The sequence below is a fragment of the Glandiceps talaboti genome, chromosome 8, assembly GCF_964340395.1.
Source record: "Glandiceps talaboti chromosome 8, keGlaTala1.1, whole genome shotgun sequence".
Lineage (NCBI taxonomy): Eukaryota > Metazoa > Hemichordata > Enteropneusta > Spengelidae > Glandiceps > Glandiceps talaboti.
In genome coordinates this window covers 5,340,001-5,362,758 of record NC_135556.1, presented here as the reverse complement: position 1 = coordinate 5,362,758, position 22,758 = coordinate 5,340,001, and the positions used below count along the sequence as shown (strand labels likewise).

Genomic DNA, 22,758 nt, shown 5'->3' with positions numbered 1-22,758 from the left:
TTTCTTGAACAAAGTAACAGCAAAATATTAAATACTTTATTTCCAAGGCACCTATCACGTTGATTGAGATAAAGTCACGTTATTGGAATCACCTTATAATTACGAGATGACGTCCGAGTGATTTGAACGAAAGCTACGTCTATTTATTAGTTGTTTCAAAAATAGATTCCAATTTAAATTAAGGTAAATTTGTCTCAATTAAATAATCTAGTCATATCACCACCCTGATTACAACATTGGTAAGGCCATTTTGAATCAATACATTCCTGGAAAGGTATATATATATGTCTTGGCTATGAAGGTGGCAATATGATGAGCGGGAATAACTTTTGGCCATAAATGCAGAAAACACCCGGTGTCGTCCATGCAAACAATATCCTGTAATTAAAGCTTCCTAATTAAAATATATTTTCTGAAAATATGCATGCATGTATGTATGTATGTATGTATGTATGTATGTATTTATGCATACGTACATACATACATAAGCTTACATACATGCATACATACATACATACATACATACATACATACATACATACATACATACATACATACATACATACATGCGTGCGTGCGCGCGCGCACACGCACACACACATACATACATACACACACACATACATACATACATACATACATACATACACACACACGCACGCACGCACGCACGCACGCACGCACACACACACACACACACACACACATACATACATACATACATACATACATACATACGCCAACAATAGGGCACAGGAATGTTTGTGATACTTAACACGCCAATGACATAGAAACGTCTAAAAGATAATATATAAACACTGATGTGCAGCAACTAACAAATTTTGAACAAAATCGCGGTATAAATTGGGAAGCAGTAAAAGACAGACATGCAGACAGATAGACAAGCATACAGCTTGATTGATTGACTGACTGACTGACTGACTGACTGACTGACTGCCTGGCTGTTTGACTGACTGACTGACTGACTGACTGACTGACAGAGGCGATGAACGTTCAGCTATAAGCTTCGCTCTCCGTTATCGATATCGCTAAAATGGGTATAATCTTTGCGAAATCGGACGGACAACAAATTTTTCGAAGTGCCGAATTAGTTATTTAACTCATGGTAAACGTGAGAGGGAATTCCAAATGCCTTAAGCCAACGGCGGAAAATTAAATACACAACTCTGAACTGCTATTGGTTTCAGTTTACATTAATTACGATATTGCTAACATTATGGTTACCATAGTAACTCTTGTAATTAATAGCTCACGATATGATTACTTTAGCTAGTCATCACTATCAGAAAATGATGATGCCTATCGATGTGTTTATGTCGTCATGGAAATTAGCCTGCTTTCGCATATTACACTTGTGTATGACACGTGATCAATATATATATATATATATAGATTTACATTTCTGGCTCGCACAAATTTAGAACATATATACGTATGTACAACTTGCCGTGGTTGCAATACCATAACTTTGATCATATCAACGTTGTTTATACAGTTGTCATGAATACGTCTAATGCAACCAACGCTACAGCTAGTGACGGTCCACTGGTTTTGCAAGGAGCAACAGGTCCACAATGGAGCTATGTTCAGACCACTGAAATCATCATTGCTATCATTGGCATCACGAGTAACTTCGTAGTGATCGTTGTCATGTTAGGACGGCCGTCTCTTCGTGCTCGCCTGACGTACAAACTGATGGCGTGTTTAGCAGTCGCTGACTTTATATCGTCAGTATTTCTAATTCCTCGAACTTTACGCGGCTTCTTCCCAATCCCACCAGGCTTAGGAGGGGAGATATACTGTCGAACATCGAAGGCTACAGTCCTATGGGTCAGTTTAGTTGCTTCTACATACAGCCTCTTGGCCATCACAGGGGAACGATACTTCGCTATCGTTCATCCCATTAGCTACAATGTCAAAAAGTCAAAGGTGTCACCTGGCTGGTTAATCAGCGGTGTTTGGTTCCTCGCCTTCATTATGCAAAGTTTCTGTGTATACAACAATTCGTACGATGCTGAGCGACAGAAATGCAGATACAGGTGGCCATTCGGAGAATGGTATCAAACATTCGTGGGCATCGGACTTTTCTTCTCCACGTATTTCATTCCACTTGTCCTACTCACATTTTCGTATGGGAGGATGTTTGTCGCCCTACGAAACGGTGGAAATCAAGATTCGAAGTCGAAGATTGAAGGTAGGAAGAAAGTCGTCAAAATGTTCATGGTCGTCTGTTTAGCATTCGGGATGTGCTGGGCGCCAAACCAATTTCTGTTTCTCATCGCAAATTTTGGCTATCAAATCGACTTCAATGGTGCGTTGTATAACTTCACAAGAATATTTGCTGCTTGCAACTCCTGTTTGAATCCGTTTATCTACGCTATATGGAGTCGTCCTTTTCGTAGTGGTGTTGTGGCCATCTTCTGCAGACGTGGCAATATAGTAGACGACTTGGCGCCAAGCACTGCTGGGACACACACAACTCAGACATGAAAATTTAGTAAGGTGATTATGATCCTTCTCTGTCATTGTAAATGCGGCTTTCTGCAAAGACAGTGTTTACGTATAACCACAGACCACTAGAGACAGACTAGAAACGTTTATTTTATTAGGTGTGAATGGCGCTCTTAATCCCTCTCTGTTTTTATATTACCGTAGTGGTCTGAGGTATAACACATATCGTGATTGGATTTGCCACGTTCAGACGGTTCGAACTAATCCTAACCACAGTCATTCGACACAATGGTCAGACATTTTCCCCCTCGTTTCCTTTCCTCTTGCAACATATCTAACAAGCAAGAAATCTGTATAGAATCGTAGAGAATTCAGGTGGACACAAATCTTATTAATACCAGAAATATATACGTTGTTACAATTTGAATTTCTATGACATGGTAAAGATCTGCTAAGATAATGTAAAATGTAGGAATATCAACTGGTAAGATTTTGTTGCGCCAGACGATAAAATCTAACACTACTGATACAATATTTGTAGATACAGACGACATATTGTTTCAATTTAATCGGTTTCCATTGTAGTATTGCCCATACACCGTTACTCAATGACTCAGCCATACTTTTCTACCACGGGAAGGTACGGAACCTTTCCCGATGGATATGATACTATTTATTTGTGTGTGTGTTATTTTACACCTTGTTGCTTGCTGATTTATGATGAAAAGCCTATGATAGCAATTTGTCTTCCTGAGTAGTGGTTTTTATCTAGAGTCGTTGTTTTAGATAATTTAAGCTTTTAAAAAAGAAGTCCTAGTAAATAACTGAGATGGGTTTCAATCATAACTATATTGTATGATAGTGCAGTGCATCGTTAAATGTCACACTTCATTAGATTAAATACATGTAGAATTTTTTTCGATTCAATACTGTTCGCATAAAGTGACCCTTTTAAAAGCCTTCAAGTTGCTACACGTACTTTACCTAAAGGGTTTGAAACTATGTTATTCGTACTTCAAGATGCACATTTCATTTCGCTTTACGACCTTCTTACATTGCTTATCATGTTTTACTGTCATTCTATACCATTTTACCATAGACAAAACACTGTTATATACTTATATACTTATATACTTATATACTGTCATCTTATACCATTCTACCATAGACAAAGCAGTTATATAATTAGTTATATACAAATGTACTTGAATATACGTTTTCTACTACTATACAACATGTGTGTGTGTGCTTTTACCAGCTGTCGACCCTTATGACCGACAGTCATTAGCCCTTAATTTCGCACACTGTATATACGATATTTAAAAAATCATTCCTGATCAAATGTTGATACTATATGGTATACGTGAAAATATAAAATCTGTTATACATAACACCGACTTTCTATTACATGATCTGACCTAAATGCCAAGTGTTGTTGTTTTACTTTACTTTACATTGTGTGTGAACGTTCATATATTTATCTACCTATATTGTATTATTCACATTATTTTGTTTTTGTTTATTTATGTATTTTAAGGTAGACTTGAATTATATGATAACAATAAACTCTAAACAAAACCACTGAGTATAACATAGAAACATTTTACTTCCAAAAAACCACAAAACATGTGTGTGGCTATGTCGACGTGTGTGTGTAGGTAGGTAGGCAGGTACGTACGTACGTAGAGATAGATAGATAGATAGATAGATAGATAGATAGATAGATAGATAGATACATACATACATACATACATACATACATACATACATACATACATACATACATACATACATACATACATACATACATACATACATACATACATACATACATACATACATACGTACGTACGTACACACACACACATACACACACATACACACACACACATACATACATACATACATACATACATACATACATACATACATACATACATACATACATACATACATACATACATACATACATACATAGATTGTAAAGCGACGCGAATTTCTGGAAAACTTTCTGGACAAGTATGCTTGCTAGTGTGCTTGCCTGTGTTTGTTCTATCTGTCGGCCTTGACATTACTATCGAGTTCAGTCTGTGAATTCATTTTCCCTAATTTAATTGTTAATTAATAATTAATGTTCATCATGGACATGTATTATATTGATTTCCTGAATTGTTTTCATATCACTATCTCGTGGGAGATATTCAAATATAGCCAGAGGAATACCTCGCTAGCGCTTCGTTAACCGGGAAAGTAGTCGACATTGTTTATACTGTACAGTTTACACACTTGTTTATACTTTTTTTCTTAATATTTTGTTTTGTCATCAAGGTCACAGACATGACTAGTTCAGATTAAACTATTTCTGTGGTCCTCACCAGATGTATTACCATGACAATTTCTTTGAATGTACACACTTTTATCGATCAAGCCAGACTCAAAATATACTACCCCTTTCATTCGTTCACTCATTCTGTTTGATTCAACATACAGTAAGAAACTGCACATTCTACAGTTTAAGCTGGCAAGATCACATGTCAATTTCTACATTTTATCTAACTTAAATAAATTATTTAAACATACAGCAACTCGACATAGTCATGTGGGTAGCGATGTTTTGATATCTGTATTTGATATCTAGATAGTAACACATTACTTTATTTCATTTAGACAAAATGTGACAAGAAACTGTATTCATTCCATCTTGCTATCTTTAAAGTGTAGCGTCTGCAGTTTCTTATTTGGTTTCTGCGTGATTGTATCAAACAGACTCAACGAAGACTAGCATGAAACGGGCTGTATTATTTTATCACGCGGAAGGAATGTCGACCTTTTTTAGTATAGTTAGCATGACATTTCAGAATCATGTAAATTGTATATATGACGTAGGCTAGAGATCACAATGGCCATGGTAGAGATATTCAGAACTCGTATTCCGTTGAATTGACGTGAATTGTGATTTAATGGCAACAGGTGTTCGTATTTGAATACTGTATCTATCATACACACATGCATGCATGCATGCATGCATACATACATACATACATACATACATACATACATACATACATACATACATACATACATACATACACACACACAATGCCAACAAATGAAAGTGTTGGAATAACAGATCCACACACGTATGTGTGTTTTCTGTTTCAAATGATCGACATCTGATGGAGTTCTTCTTCGTAATCTAAGAAATGGCAAGCTTTCGAAAACGTGGTCTACAAAACGAAATCAATCAATGGTATATGAGAGCACAACATGCACACGGGGAAGTTTTTGGGCTTCAGACAAAAAACAGTTTCTTGGTTTACGATTTCTAGTGTACTTATACACAAATCAATGTACTTAATGTGCTGTCACTGTCACGTGACGTTATGCAGACCAGTACTCTTTGTAATCATCAATCTAGCATATTTTAGAAGATGTGTTAACCTTTGGAAAGTAACATTATTGAATCGTATAGGAAAATATTACAATAAGTAACAACCTTTAAAAAAATCGTGTACGGTTAACGTTATATAAACGCCGTAAACGTCCGTATATGACCGATCGATGTCTGTTTTACGGTATCAATGGACAGGAACCTGACACGTAAAAATTAGTAAACTTGCACATGCCCATAAAACACCATTAAAAATCGTAAGCAAAAACAAAACACAAGAATAAAAAGCGTAGAATAGTGTAATGTACGATGTATGTTATATTTCGCTGTAGTGTATGCGACCTGCTATGAATCTGTTTAAGTGGTCAGACGTAAAAATAAATGACAGGAGAATATTTTTCTTGACAATTAATTGACAATGACAGTATTGAAAGAGGAAAAGTTCAATTTTGTCGCTTTCATGTACTTAGCTATTATTGTATTTACTTATTTACCTAAGGCGATAGTCAGACAGACAAAACAGGTGCCGTACATCTATAAAACGTGTTTCCAACCAATCTAGCATAACTTATAGCGAGTCATCAACTTTCATGGCATCAAATACGTGATGTACAACTCTCGAAATAACACCGGTGCATTTACTTGCTCTTGGCAATCAGAAATGAGACAAGATTCACACAAAGACATACTGGTGTCGGTAAATTGTCAAAGCATAAACCCAACGTGATCCCAGATTCAATATGCCAAAGAAATACGGTGTGCAGGAACACAATTCAGGATACAATTGTTGCTTGTGTCTGTTTCTTGCGGAGTGTGATTCATATATATTGTTGTATATGCGTCCGTCTCTTGCAGAGGGTGACGTAATAAGCAAGGATAACATGGCAGACAATGAGTGTCCCTGTAATAATTTTGACAGACAAAACAAAAACATGCATCGCATCAAACTGATAAAACCGTAATGTCATCTTCCATCAGAGTCACCCCTGTTGTACTTTGTATCAGTTATCATGTGTGTCTTTACCTAATTTGTCTTTTCCTGATGTCCACTTCATCAAGCAAACGCACCGGTATTATTTCGCTAGTTGTATTTCTTTCTTTAATTTGTCAATGATCTCAAAAAATGATCATATATAACATGACAACGGTTGATATGTGTATATCAAAGTTGGTTTTCATCCAACAGAAAGTAATAAAGGAAAACATGAACAAACTACAAAAATGAAAACATTGTCTTAATAGATATCACTTTTGAAACAAGATATAATTCGAAAAATTCTGAGAAATGTATTGCAGCTCAGTAATTTTGACTGGCAGATCAATTTGATTATAAGTTAGATATAATAAACTGTAATTCGTGAAAATCATCCGCTGTCGATTTTTAAGTTGTGTGTGTGTGTGTGTGGGTGTGTGGGTGTGTGTGTGTGTGTGTTCGCGCGCGTGCGTGGTGTATGTATGTATGTGTGTGTGGGTATGTATGTATGTATGTATGTAGGTATGTATGTATGTATGTATGTATGTATGTATGTATGTGTGTATGTATGTATGTATGCGTACGTACGTGTACGTACGTGTACGTACGTACGTAGTTATGTATGTATGTATGTATGTATGTATGTATGTATGTATGCGTACGTACGTGTACGTACGTACGTAGTTATGTATGTATGTATGTATGTGTGTATGTATGTATGTATGTATGTATGTATGTATGTATGTATGTATGTATGTATGTATGTATGCGTAAGTACGTGTACGTACGTACGTAGTTATGTATGTATGTATGTATGTAAACGACTTTGAAACAAAAAACAACCAATATTTGAATTTGATGGGGAAATTATTTGAGGTGTGTAGATGGGAAATTGGTTCGTCAAATGATAATGACAGGTGTGTGATTTGGGTAATCAAATTTGATTTTTGGTAAAAAAACAAAACAAAAAAACCTCAAAAACTACTGGGCCGATTGGTCTGAGATGTGGTGGATATGTTCTGAAGTTTAGGATAAAAAGTTTTTCATGACATGATAATCTCATCAGCGATATGCAAATTAGGTTATAAACATATCCTAAGTTCCGAAATTACTAGACAGATTGGGCTAAAATTTGGTGCGTGGGAATGTTACTAGGGGTGGATAGATGAAGTGTAATTCAGGATATGGTGACCGCATTAGTGATATTCAAATTAGAATTTTTTGTAGGGTTGTCAATCTGCAGATGTTGTTCAACGAGATATTTTGAGACAGCTAGCCTAGCAACCATGACCATGTCCTTAGAAACAGCCAAATGCCAGTATATGTATTGCAAAGATAACTTCAATTGGAAGGCAGCTGAAGTCATTCAAAAAATGTATACTTGACATTTGAAAGGATATTCTTAATAAGTTCGGCGATTTTCGACATCATTGAACCCAGGTTAAGTATATATTGGTTCAATTCTTTCAATTTTCTCTTATGTATGTTATATTCATACCTGCAGTGGTTGAGATTTTACTCTATAGCAGAAGATAGTTTTTAGAAATATGCAAATTTTTTCTGGGTCAGAAGAACTGAATTCTCTTGGCAAACTTTGAAAACGAAGAAGGGGAGATGTTTCATGGTATTATCACACTGTGGTCGTAATATTGAACAATCTAACATGTTTCTGAAAACGAGCTTTGTCATTGATCAGTCTTAGTTTGTCAAATGTGTGGTACCCACCATTATCAAACGTCTGATTGCCTCAATCATAATTTATATGGCGCCAAAATTTAATACGAAGGAAAGTTCTCAAATGTCTGATTGCCTCAATCATCATTTGTATGGCGCCAAAATCCAATACGAAGTAAAGTTCTCCGGTGCTGAACAACAACTGCTAGAGTATATCAATACGGATATTAGAAGGCCCTTTCAGATAACTGCTCCTTGATGTCCTTCTTGAATCAATGAACAGCTGATGATGATGAATTTAGTTCAAGTGGTAGTCTGTATATTCCACAACTGGGCTGCTACAGAAATTGTGTTCTTCATGACTCTTTTTTTTCAACAAAGGTTAGCAGCCCTTTTTCATGTTTCCGTTTTAATGAAACAAACGTACTGATATGTATGTGTAATTTTTAGAATCTCTGCATGGAGAGTTTTCGCTGGTCTTTTTCATGGTGATTATGCAAATTTTATCTCCAGGTTTGTATTCTTAGCCGCGAACCCTCACGCCTCATATGGGTGGGGGTGGGGGACATAGACTGTTGGTACCTTTCGTGCATGAATCATACAAGTGATTATTATTGTGTTTTACGCTGACAAAATGATAATTATGGAGTCCGAGAGTAAATTTTCAACCAAAATATGTTTGGAACTTTGTAAGGATGTTGTAAATTCGACAACCGTACTTGTATATAAAGCGTTCGTTTATGACTGGGACGAGGTGACGTCATTGTACTTTGCTTCAAATTTCGACAACCGTTGGTGTACCTGCAAGAAATAAATATATCTTAGTAATTGATAAACGAAACTACCCCCAAAAAAGAGGTCAAATGACCCAAAAAACGAGCCAAACCCGTGCCAAAACGAGCATTAGTCTACTTTGTTCCGATATTTTCAAGCAGTTTTGATATCTTTGCACGAAGATGAACCCTTTAGAATAGTTATTCACAAGAGTCTTTGAGTGACAGTTTGTCTAGTTCAAGGGCAAGTTCATTGAAGATAGATAATGTCAAATATCTCTTCCAAAACCTTCCACGTATTTCTCACAGAGTGTTGCCGTAATTTCAACTATCATTGTCTTCATTGAATACCGTTAAACAATGGGCGTTTATGAGGGTTTTTTTTACAAAAATGAAAGGCTTTATACACAATTCGTGTAATTGCCAGTTTGTAGGGATGTTGACTTTGTTGTTTTCTATTCTCCAGAAGACGTTTCCTCTCATCAGAACGAGTGGTAGTGATTTGTACAAGGTCAAAGCCGTGATTATCAAAAATTGGAAAACATTGAAATAATAAAGAAAGAAATAGTCCAATTCTGGCAAAGAGGAAATTATTTAAATACTTAAAAAATTTGCATAAGAAAGAACCAAACCAAACCTCGACGTTTTAGTTTCATCGTATAAACTACTCACAAAAATGTGCCCTCAATGAAACAAAGTTGAATCTAATAAATGAACATTCCTGTAGTTGTTTATATCTGTACAAATACCACACAATTAGAGAACATTAATTGTGATATTCCCTTCATTCAACTCACTCTCCACTCTCAGTCATGTGTGTATTTGCGTACACAGATTTTGTAGCTATGAAAGAAAACATGTTTTGAATGATATGTTTTTTCCATGTTCACCGTAGGCTTTCAGTTTGTTTTCTTTGAACTATATCAATGTATTGTGAAGCATCACCATTTGGCCTCGAGTAAGGACTTGAAAAGCTATTATCCAACCAAACTGTATACATCAGCTGTGTGTATACTTTATTTCGCTAAACATTTATATCTTTCATTTTAGCAGCGAAGGTTGTCATCAAAACTGGAAGGTGAACTTTCCAGTTCGTTCTTGGCCCTTCGAAAATACGACGAATGGTAAGAAAGTATGCGTAATATTAGGTCAGGGTTTTCCCGTAACGATTGGAGTTTTTTTTCAGCTGTGCAACCACTTTTCCAGTTATAATATCAGTGTTGAGGGTGAGATCACTGTTGAGGGTAAGATATTGGCCGTTGTTACAATGTTCCTCATTAATGAACTATCACGAACTACACGTTTTCTATATGATGTCAACGTCGCCATGGAAACCACTGGGTTTACTGTGAACGTGTTTTAAGTCTTGTGACAATAATCACTGATGTTGTAGCGTATTAGAAGTAAACCACAGACAAGGAAGACGGCTGAAATGTTATATCGAACTACCTTGTTTGTTGTAACTATGGAGACAAGACAATGCATAGATGTAACTTTCTTCACTCGAGTCACTAGTTAATTTTCTTGTTGACGCAAGCAATGAAACATTCCCTAAGATTGCATTCTTACAATCTTCAGACAACTTTCAGATTTTAAATTACTCGAGACACGATATTTGAGTAATTTTACATTTGAATTGGTATACCGGTTGATTGATCTAACTTTTGAAACAGTAACGAGGAGAAAACTTTTACGCCGTACTGCCTGCAGTCTTTACGCCATCTGTTCTTGATTCACATCACTGCAATTGCCTGTTTGTGTAATGTCACATGTGAGATACCCACTTCTCATGAAATTTTCATCCGTAATACTAGCTATTACAGGCGAACAAAACATGTAATATTCTATTACATGTAATATTTTTATATAACTTTGTCAGATAGCTGTCTTTCACGCCTATTAATTTGTAATCCTTATGTCTACGTGGACCACCCTCAATGCCCCTTGTTGATATTGCTTTGTAATAATTATACACATCCATAAATAAATATTTTCTGAAAGATCTTGATCCACTTTTTTCAAAGAAATTGGTAACATTTGGTTTAATGTACTTCTTATGCACTTCCGGTCACATGACTTTAACATACGTGATAATTTTCATTTTTGGTTCAACAAAAATAAGCCCCTTCAAATTACGACCAACAATAGAAAACAACGCACAGTATTTATCACCAAGTCAATGGCTACAAAACCGTGTCCTCAAAAGTAAGACGGATCAAAATGAGACATACTCGGTTTATTTGGACACTATTTTATTATATTTATATTTCTTCTGAACAAAATCAGATAGGAAAAATCTGAGACATAGTTTTGTAGCCACTGACTTGGTAATAAATATCATGCGTTGTTTTCTATTGTTGGTCGTAATTTGAAGGGGCTAATTTTTGTTGAACCAAAAATGCTAATTATCACGTATGCACGAGTCACGTGACCGGAAGTACATAAAACCAAATGTTACCAATTTCATTGAAAAGAGTAGATCAAGAGCTTTCAGAAAATATAGTTATGGATGTGTATAATCATTACTTTCTTACCTACAAACCAATATCAAGGGGCATTCAACGTGGTCTATAATCGCGGGACTCAGAAGATATGATCAACATATATATTTGAAAGTTCTTGCTGTCAGTTTTTCGTCGGCACATTAGATATCACTATCCGTTGAAAATAACTGCAACAACAACAACAACAACAACAACAAATTGTTATTGCTCAGATGCAAGTAAATACGTTGTTGAATATCCCATCTGACTTGTTATAGTATACTAGTATATGGATAGCGAAATAAATGCCTTGGTGAATTCAATTTTCTCTTCTCTCTCATTTTACCATTTATGTTACATTGTTGCATATGTCTCAGCTTTATCGATCGTGTCCCCGAGCACTATCACCTCCACCACCAACACACCAACGCACCGATACACTACCATCACGACTTCCACCAAAGCAACCATCACCGCCACTGGTCACTGCCACTTTCATCACTATTTCAACCATTACCACGTCACTTAGCGACAGATATTTTTTTATTAGTATGAGAAATGTGAGTTTTAAAATCAGACCGTAAACTCTAGATATTGTCCATAGCCATAATTGATCGATCGATGTGTAACAGGTGTTGCTAGAAAGTGTCACCCCCTGTCACAGTTTCAAATGAGGTAAGATTGTGTTACGGTTAAATTAATAATTTCAATTGTCAGCAAGTCTCTACATCATAGTCAATGTTGAGCTGTCAATCAACTGTCGGCAAATACTTGTCATTGTTATTGTTTAGCTGTCAATCAACTGTCGGCAAGTCTTTTCATCATGATCATTGTCTATTGCTGACGAACTTAAATGGTCCAAGTAGTAGTGTCTCGTTATCACCACCACAGGGGTTTGGTGGTCATAGTCATTATTAATTATACAGTTTTCACCCTATGAGACATTAGGTGTGTCAGGTAGTTGAATAAATCTGTCATGATTCTTAAAAATCTCCTAAACATCTCTATATTTCATCTAAGACTTGTGGTTCGACATATAATGTAATATTTCTACATTTTCAGCTTGCGCTTGATACTGTGTAAACCACCTTGTGGTTATCAAGCACAGGTCAGTGTGGTACCAGAGTGATGTGATGAGTTTACCGTTTTTGATGTACTCTAGTTTATAAATTATTCTTATTAGCTTAGGGGCAAAGTTGTTTGTAATGCCGTATATATCAAAAGTATATGCTGTGACACTATAAATAATTTAGCGCTGATCTCCCAAGATAATAGTAACCCGAAGAAAGAAAAATGGAGATCTTTGTACAGCAAGATAATGAGATGCAGTGATATTAGTAAGATATTTGTCTATAGCCATACGAATTTCTGTTTCGGGTTAACTGGCTTCACGTGTATTAATTGTAGGTATATGAATTACACGAGTGGTACTTGCGAGTTAACTTTACCATCGCAATTATTCGACAAAGGTTGACTGTTTGCTAATATATAATGTATAAAGATGTAAACGTTGCTGATGCCCTAGTTCACGTGTATGCTAATCGGATTTGTGATGACGTCTTTTGTTTAACGAATATCTAGGCTTTTAACATTAAAACCTATAGAGAGATAGACCATAAGGTCCCATCAGGAAATTAATGATAAATCCGGCCACCATACTGTTGAATTATTAATCGCCTATTCATAACATTTCCCCAGAGTCATCATTTCAAAGTCATAGTAAAATATCGACGCACAGTTTAATGGTTGATTTGATTTGATTTTCATCTCCAATTCAAGTGTACATGGTTTTTCTTTTATGGTGTGCTGTCCATCATGTATAGCATTATATAAAATCCGTGATTGTACTTTTTTTAAATTGAGATAAACCTTCGCAGATTACATGTACTGTTGAATGACGGGAATACAGTTTTGTGTGACAGTTGCTTCAAGTGTGTTCGATCGGTTTTCCGTGGTGTTTCACAAATGAAACAAAGGTCAAAAGGTATCAATGGCCTTTATATACACCTTATTACACTCATTTTCTCTTTGTGGTGTTCACTCGAGGCAAACAAATTTGCAAGATCATTTGTCGCCTGTTTTGTCAGATTTAAAGAGCAAAATCCGTTCCGACTTCTGAAGTGGTTTAAAGTGGCCATATGGAAGAAGATTGGGTATTTATTTTGGATTTTTAATTTTAAATTGTGGAACAATTTTGTCATGGCTTCCTACTTGAAAATCAATGTGAAACAACATAGACCAAGCAAGTCTGTGTTTATAACGCAATACATTGCAAAAAGCTAAAAAAAAATGTATATGATGTGTCATGTATTCTACTCCAGTCACTGATAGTTTTGCTGTATATTATTCTGGTCGAATTAATGCATTACAATATACATAAAAACTATCAAGACTGGGGTATGTTACATGACACATCATATACATACCGACTTTAAAATGAAGAAAAATGGACGTGGTTAGGTGCAATAGTCTCAACTTCAGTTCTTAAATTAATTTTGTGGTCGGGAGTTGAGGTATATGATCTCAGGGGCATGTCTCCTTCAAATGATACAGCACATTCCAGATACCCACCTTGCAGTCATTTTGGAAAGACCTGTCACACGAGGGCGCCCCATACGAGGAAAAGTCATAGCTAAAATCATATAGCAGACTTATTACATGAACAGGACAATTTGGACAAAACATCATGATTTCTAAAAATAATCTGTCATTGGCGACAAAGTCAATAGAATATTTAGGCTGATAGAAAATACAACCAAATTTAGCTGTAAAACATTTTGAAATTGTGATTCTTTGACAAGAAACTATACATGTATCGATGCCCTCACCCCTCACCTACATCTGTTTCTGAACAGCACTCCTAGTGGCCAAACTATATAATCTTTTGTCTTTCTGATAACTTGCGTACTAGTATATGGTGTATTGTACATTTGAAATAGTTTCCGATATCTGGCGTTCAGTGGTTCTCGAAAGTAATACCTACTGCACGTGGTTAAAGACCGATAAGATAAGACACTCCACTAACTCACCAAAGTGTTCCGTTGTAATGATACGCTGTCAATCAACTGTCGGCAGGGCTTTGTCATCATAACATTTAATATTTAACATTTATTTCATTTCTAAAGCGCTTCCTCTATTTAAAAGAAAATATTCAAAAGCGCTGCACAATAAGTTAAAAGAGACATTTGATAAGTTAAGAGACATTTAAGAAATACTGTAAAAAAAAATAGTAATAATAATAATAATAATAATAATAATAATAATACACATCAATATCATAATAAAACCATTCCTAAAAGTGTTTAAAACAGAAACTTGGCTAAAATCAACAGTTACAAGTTGTAAGAAACTTTAAACAGGTATGTCTTCAACCCTCTTTTAAATTGTTCCATTTCATCTAAACATTTCAACTCTTGTGGAATGGAATTCCATAGTCTAGGACCGCATACGGCAAAAGCACTATCATACACACGTTGGGCTGTCACTCAACTGTCGACAAATACTCGTTGTCATCGCTATTGTTCAGTTGTCAATCAAGTGTTGGCAAGTCTTTGTCGTATTTGTTGAGCTGTCAATCATTGTCGGTAAGTCTTCATTGTGACTATTGTCTGCTGTCCAGAGAATGGTGTCCCGTTATCACCTTGGTAACAACTTTACTGACAGACACACTGAGACAGTTACTGTGATCTTAAAGTATATTTGATGTAATGAGATGTTTATAATTAATGGTTAAACAATGAAAAAATATTAAACATCTTCCTTTTACGTTGACAGCACATTAAGAAGAGGTTTATCCTTCTCAGTCCAGTCTTCCTTTAGACTCTCACCACTGTCTACGAGACCACCCCAGACGACACTAGACGTACTTTGGTTTGAACTCGTTAACAAAATCGAAACACACATACCGTGCCGTTGTTTTTTTATCGACATAATCAACTTATATGAGTATCCAACTATACTCATAAATACCAACACTAACTGAACACAAACTATCCATACACTTGTCACTGATGATTATTTCAATTAATTATTTGAAGTGTAGGGTCTATGCTTGAAAGAGTTAATTTAGAGTTAAAAGTCCCCTCAACGATGGCTCAAGTTAGACACATTTACTACACTAATCACATTAGCCTCACACAACCCCTTTGGTGAGGGCGCCCCGTACCTTACAGACTACCCCTCAACCTAAGACAGTGTTTTGATTTATTTGTTTCATTTCATTTATCAAATACTTATAAACATAAAAGAAGTATAATTAGAAGAGTCAACCATACGGATTAACTGGACTCATTAATTTGTACTTTAAGGCAAGTTCTTTCAAATTTATTCAGACGTTTACTGGGGTTTCTGAAACACCAATGATGACAAAAACAATATTTTTCAGTTTGACTGATATTGCTAATTGTTCAGATGAATTTTGGTAATACTTAAAGGCATTTTACTAAAGAACCACGCACAAAACTGTGAGTTTGATTTTTTTCCGTCTTGTGCTCTTTGTACCTCTTCTCTACCGTTTGTTTATCATTTCGTACGCTCAAAGACACTCTGGTTTGTAGCGATTAAATATCACAGCTTCACGAGGTCCTCAGCTTCAACACGAAAATAAAATATGTAAAACCTACAATAGTGTACATCCATTTTTTCATTGACAACATATAAACAATTGAGACATACCGACAACACAAGGAAGCCGAAAGCCTTGACAGAAACCGGCATTTTTGGTCTCATTCACACCTCAGACCTTTGAGGAAAAGACCGAGCGAGTTCGGTTATCTAGTGCTGTATAATATTTTATCACGTGATAATTTATGCAAAGCTATTGTCTCCATGACTATAAAGTACCAATCTCTGTTATCACTCTACCAAGAGATACCAAATTTGTCACTTCTACGTTCAAAATCTGCCATCGTCCAAAATCAACCATGTATGCTGTACCTCAGTATTCCCATATTAAAGTTCGCTATGGTGCCACGTCTGTCAACGATGTCAACATGCAAGTCATCTTTGCTACCACTGATCTGCCTCCCTTCTCGTCTCCTAGCAACATAACGTCATCAGAACCTGTCTGCTTCCACTACCCTTATTTTTATAATTTTTTTCCAATTTTAAATGACTAACATATTGATGTGCTATAAACATGTAAACATTTCTAAAAAAAATCGTGACTTCAATACTTATAACTGTCTGACTAGCTTATATCTATCTAACCAGTTCACTTTTCTTTTTCTCTTTCAGATCATGTCAAGGACAAATTTAGTTGTCCTCGCCAAAGGGTGAGGGATGCCATCAAGGCAAAACTGAGCAACGAGAAAAAAATGGCTCGTAGAAGAACACAGAAACAGCAACCACCAGAACTGCAAGCATGAATTTTATTGTGTCAAGATACTTGAACTTCTATTCTTGTTATTTGTTTGATATTAATAAATCTTTTACATTTTTATAGTTCATTCAATTGTATGTATGATTTATCTCGATTGAGTGATGTACATTTCTGTGGGATCCAGATAGGACAAGTATGGATTGTTGTTACACTGTTATACAGTCCAGTTGTGACTAGTTCAGAATTTGTGTTGCATTCCCATGAGACTGCATGGTGTTATAGTAGGAATAGTATAAAACTGATGTAGGATTCCCATGGGACTGCTGCAGGACAAGTATTGGATTGATGTAGTATTCTCTTGGGACTGGTGTGTGATACAAGTGGGACTAGTATGGGATTGATGTAGGATTCCCATAGGACTGGTGTGTGATACAGACGGGACTAGTAAGGTATTGATGTAGTATTCTCTTGGGACTGGTGTGGGATACGAGTGGGACTAGTATGGGATTGATGTAGGATTCCCATAGGACTGGTGTGTGATACAGACGGGACTAGTAAGGTATTGATGTAGTATTCTCTTGGGACTGGTGTGGGATACGAGTGGGACTAGTATGGGATTGATGTTGGATTCTCAAAGGACTGGTGTGGGATACGAGTGGGACTAGTATGGGATTGATGAAGGATTCCCATAGGACTGGTGTGGGACTAGTATGGGATTGATGTTGGATTCCCATAGGACTGGTGTGGGACTAGTATGGGATTGATGTAGGATTCCCATAGGACTGATGTAGGATTCCCATAGGACTGATGTAGGATTCCCATAGGACTGGTGTGGGATACTGTTCCAAATTACCATTTGAATCCCATGTTTGTCCCACATGAATCCCATGGGACACAATCCCATTGCAATCCAATGGGATTCCTGTGGGACAAAGTCCCACAGGATTCTTATGGGACTTTAGTATACATACATACATACAAACGTACGTACATACATACATACATACATACATACATACATACACACATGTCACACACACACACACACACACATACATACATACATACATACACACACACACACATACATACATACATACATACAAACGTACGTACGTACGTACGTACGTACATACATACACACACATACACACATACATACACACACACACACATACATACATACATACATACATACACACTCATAAAAACACACACACACACACACACACACACATATACATACATACATACATACATACATACGTACGTACGTACGTACGTACATACATACATATGTACATACATACATACATACATATATACATACATACATACATACATACATACATACATACATACATACATACATACATAACATACATAACATGACATACATAACATGACATACATACATACATACATACATACATACATACATACATTACATACATATGTGACCCCTGGCATCGGTTCGGTTGTGATCGTCGATGTTAACTTGGATTGCGTTGTGTATTTTTAGCCCAAACCCTCCAGGGGAACACGATCATACACTGACTCAGTCGCAGACATGGTTCACACTATAAGTTGTAATGTTTTTATTGCTATCAGTCAGCGGCTCCATCTGTCCATGGCAGTACCTATTGTCAGACAGCCATATTGCAAAAGAGAATTACAATACTTATTGATACAAGCAGACAAAATAACTTTCAAAATATCTTATACCAATCAAAATTATAATATCTGTTGTAATGCGCATATCATTCAAAACAAAAATACATTGTGACACATTTTGCAATAATTATGGTTACACTATTAAAATAAATGGGTTTCAGACATGTTACGCTGTTTACAGAAATTCTGAGTAAGCAGAGGATTATTACTTTAGTTATTGCGTATCAAGGTGTACAAGACTTACAGCTGATAAAGTTCCAAAAAGTTTATCACAACAATAACTGACAGTTCGGACATCGTATACAATGCAACATGTGACTTTCCATAGCAAATCCATCGACTCGAAATAAATGCTCAAAACTCACGAAATCCTGAACGTCCTTCATAAATATTACAATTGAGAGTTCTAGAGATACTATATATTCATTCCATCTCGGTAATAGACGTGGATGTCAAAGATAACACACTTTTATGAGCGATTGTAAACAGCAACAGGAAATTACTAACCTATTGTCAGACAGCCATATTGCTAAAGAGGTCGATTGATGTCGCCTCTCTGCCTCGTGAGGGCGTCCCACAAAAGGTCACAGTGTGATATGCATTACAAAGAATTACAGGTCACTGATGAGACAGAGTATACATTATATTTTATCAAAATCTTGGTCACACATACATACATACATACATACATACATACATACATACATACATACATACATACATACATACATACATACATACATACATACGAGTAAACAGACAGACAGACAGACAGACAGACAGACAGACAGACAGACAGATGACAACAAAACCTGTCAAAGAGCTTTAAGTCAACTTGTTTACGCACAAAAATTGCTAGTTTATTACCCACAAGTGCTACCCAGTCCGTAACTCGACGTTTGCTGGTCATTTCGTTAAAAACACCGTACATGTCAATAGGGTCATCTACTGGACAGCACTTTTATTCTTTGCTTTTATGTCCTCTTTTTTTTTGTCTAAAGTAGGCTCTCACTCTATCGTATACTTGTTTAGCAGTTATATCCCCCATCTGCTTTACGAAGTCAGCATTTTGAAACTGTTTCTTAACTCTTTCCATGGTTATACTCTCATGTTGGATGTAGTCTTTAAATACCACTTTTATTATGTCACACTGTAGAGTGGAGAACGACCTTCTGCCATGGATAGACTGCTCTGACTGAAAGAAAACAAAAACAAAAACAAATGTTAAAGATAAATATGTATAAGATTTATCAATACATGGCTTTCAAATTTATTTATCATTTTGAAGTTGTTGTTCATTGTAATCTTTACTTACTAATTCTGTTTTGAACGATGTGACGCCACTCTCTTTGGAATACTTATCAGTCACATGACTGAAAGTTTCACTCTGTAAATTGGAAAAATATGATCACATTAATATCAAGATATAACATTTTTGGATGTATTGAGAAGGTAAGTTTCCAATGCATGTAGAGACTTCATACACATATATACACTTGGATACACTGTACACATTTATGAACAAACAAACAAACAAACAAACAAACACATACACATACATACAGAATATGATCTCTAACTTCGATCCTACCTCTTCATTCCATCCAGTTCCACCAACATCACCGGTTGTCTCACTTTCAGTGTAGACTTCTGTTGTTAATGGTTCCTCACCTCTCTCATTCTGACCATCAAATAATCCCGGCACGCTTTTACCGTCACCTTGCTTAATAACTTGTTGTCTTAACATTTTGACCCTTGATGTCACGGCTAGGCTATCTTTTGTTTTCATTCGTATATCATAGTGTTTTAACTGTGTTGGTCGCCTATGACCCATGTGGTCAGCAAGGACTTCCCCACTATCTTTATCATGTTCTAATACCATGCAGACAGTACCTTTTCTATGTTTAGTTGCCGTAAGTGTTTTGTCAGACACAATGCTCTTTTGCCAGGTACGATTTATAACCCTGGCAAACTTTGATGTGGAGAAGCTAACCCCACCCGTTGTCTGAAATAATGGCTGGTCATCTGAGGTGTCATTACAGAATTGGGGCAATATTTCATTTAGGAAAATATTTGTCAGTCCTGTTAGTTTTCCTAAGAACACAATTCTGGCTACACCATGCGATGCTGCTGTTTTATGGTCTGTGACCATAACTACTTTATTGATGCCATCAGTCTGTGCTCTCCTGTAACCCCCAATAGTAATAGATATGACAGCGCCAGATCGCATGGCATTGTCTAGTACTAATTGCGTCATGATGTAATTTCTGATGTCTATATACTCTGCCAAAGTCATATTACCATCTCCATCTGTCGCCTTGGCAACAGTTGTAAAGGCAAATAAAGGTACTTGGCTTCTCTCAAAAGAATCTATTTCCTTTGGAGAGATTAACTCATTTAATTGCTCCACTTGCAACTCTGTGCGTCTCAGTGCTACTTTTTTATTCAGAGCTGAGGCAAATTTCACCATCACTTGTTTCAGTCTATCAGGATTACATATAACATCTAAATCTTGTGTAATGCAAAAATCATAAAATAACCTGGCCGAACCTATGTAGGACTTAACGGAGGATGCTTGGTAACCATCCTGTAGCATTTGGCGGAAGAATACTTCCATCAACTTGGCATCTTGCAAGGAACTAATGGTGTTGTTAATGCCTTTGATTATGCTTACTATTTGTGTTTTATGTTGTATGGCTGATTTGTCATTCTTATTCGCCCCATATAGACCTTTCAAGTGGTCTTCAAAATGTTCCACAATATGATGATAGCTGGGTTTGTTATCTGGATTTTGATTTTGACCGGGATTTATTTCATCATCGATCTCAGAGTTTGTTCTTTCTTTACATCTGTCTTTGAGAGTGTTTTTCCTTTTCTGTATCCCTGCTTTAATTGCAGTAATTCTGCTTTTACTAACCAAATGCTTGTACACTCGTGTGCCCTTTGTTAAACCATGGAATTTTATCAGATGCTGATCAACACGTTTCACTTTCTGATGACAGTCATCGTGTGGGCACTTTTTATATGGTCTGTTGCCTTTATTTGTATATGTTTTTATTCTACTTTGAAGTGCAATTTCAGACACCTTTTTAGAGGCTTTATTTTTAGAAAAACTGTGCATTTGTAGTCTTGCAGTATCTATGACTTTGGCATTGCAGCCATTTATACAGCACAGCTTTGGTTGCCTTTTTTTTGTTTTTTCTACACCATTTTTTTTCACTTTTGGGGTTTTCACTTTTGGGGGGGCACCATTTTTTTCTTTTTTCTTTTTTGAAAAAAAAGAGGTTGCTTTGAAGTGAAATTGTCTCTCAGTTTCACTGTCATTGCCATCAGCAGACACCATGTCAATATCTGTTAGTTCATATTCTGAACCACTACTGGAGCAATCATTAATTGACTCAATATCAGAGTGTTCACTTGACATTTTGAAAATTTAACTAAATACTGAAATAACCAGAATGTGGAATAGAAAAGAGAAAAGCTCCAAAGAAAACAGATTAAAAATTAAATGCTGAAATATCAATAGCCAGAATATGGAACAGACAAGAGAAAAGACCCAAATTAATAAGAATATTGACAAATTAGAACTGTAGTTTTAGTGCAAGGCAGTAATTAATTAAGAGACACGTGGTGTAGATATCTACACTAGTACGTACCTTTTCAAATTGTCTTTATTTTTTCAAAATATCTGCAAAAGAAAAGAGGAAAAGTAGAGGATTTATATTCGTATGGCAACCTTCAATAAAATATAATACTAAATGGATTTATAACAAAATAAATGGCCGCATTAACAGTTGAATTAGTGAATTAATTTACTCATTCTACATCAGTTTAAAATTTGCAGGTGACTACAACCTTATGACTGATCTGCAACCATGTGACTGCAGTTATAAACGAATTTTTCACGATTATTAAACAATAAAAATAAAACAATGAATTATTAATCAAAATTTTTGATCATCAACATAATCGCAATACATTCAAAACATTAATTAACA

General features: G+C 35.9%; 1 protein-coding gene across 1 annotated transcript; it reads left to right on the top strand.

Moving 5' to 3' along the window:
• The first annotated feature begins 1,521 nt into the window (after positions 1 to 1,521).
• LOC144438744 (gastrin/cholecystokinin type B receptor-like) lies at positions 1,522 to 17,132 on the top strand. Its single transcript, XM_078127898.1, has 2 exons — positions 1,522 to 2,215; positions 17,002 to 17,132. The coding sequence occupies exons 1-2, from the start codon at positions 1,522 to 1,524 to the stop codon at positions 17,130 to 17,132; spliced, it is 825 nt and encodes a 274-aa protein (XP_077984024.1).
• The last annotated feature ends 5,626 nt before the right edge of the window (positions 17,133 to 22,758 follow it).

Excerpts from the sequence above, each read along its gene's own strand:
- LOC144438744 (XM_078127898.1), top strand. The coding sequence starts at position 1,522 with ATGAATACGTCTAATGCAACCAACGCTACAGCTAGTGACGGTCCACTG. Across the intron at positions 2,216-17,001 it reads TTCGAAGTCGAAGATTGAAG|ATCATGTCAAGGACAAATTT; the intron begins GTAGGAAGAAAG and ends TTTCTCTTTCAG.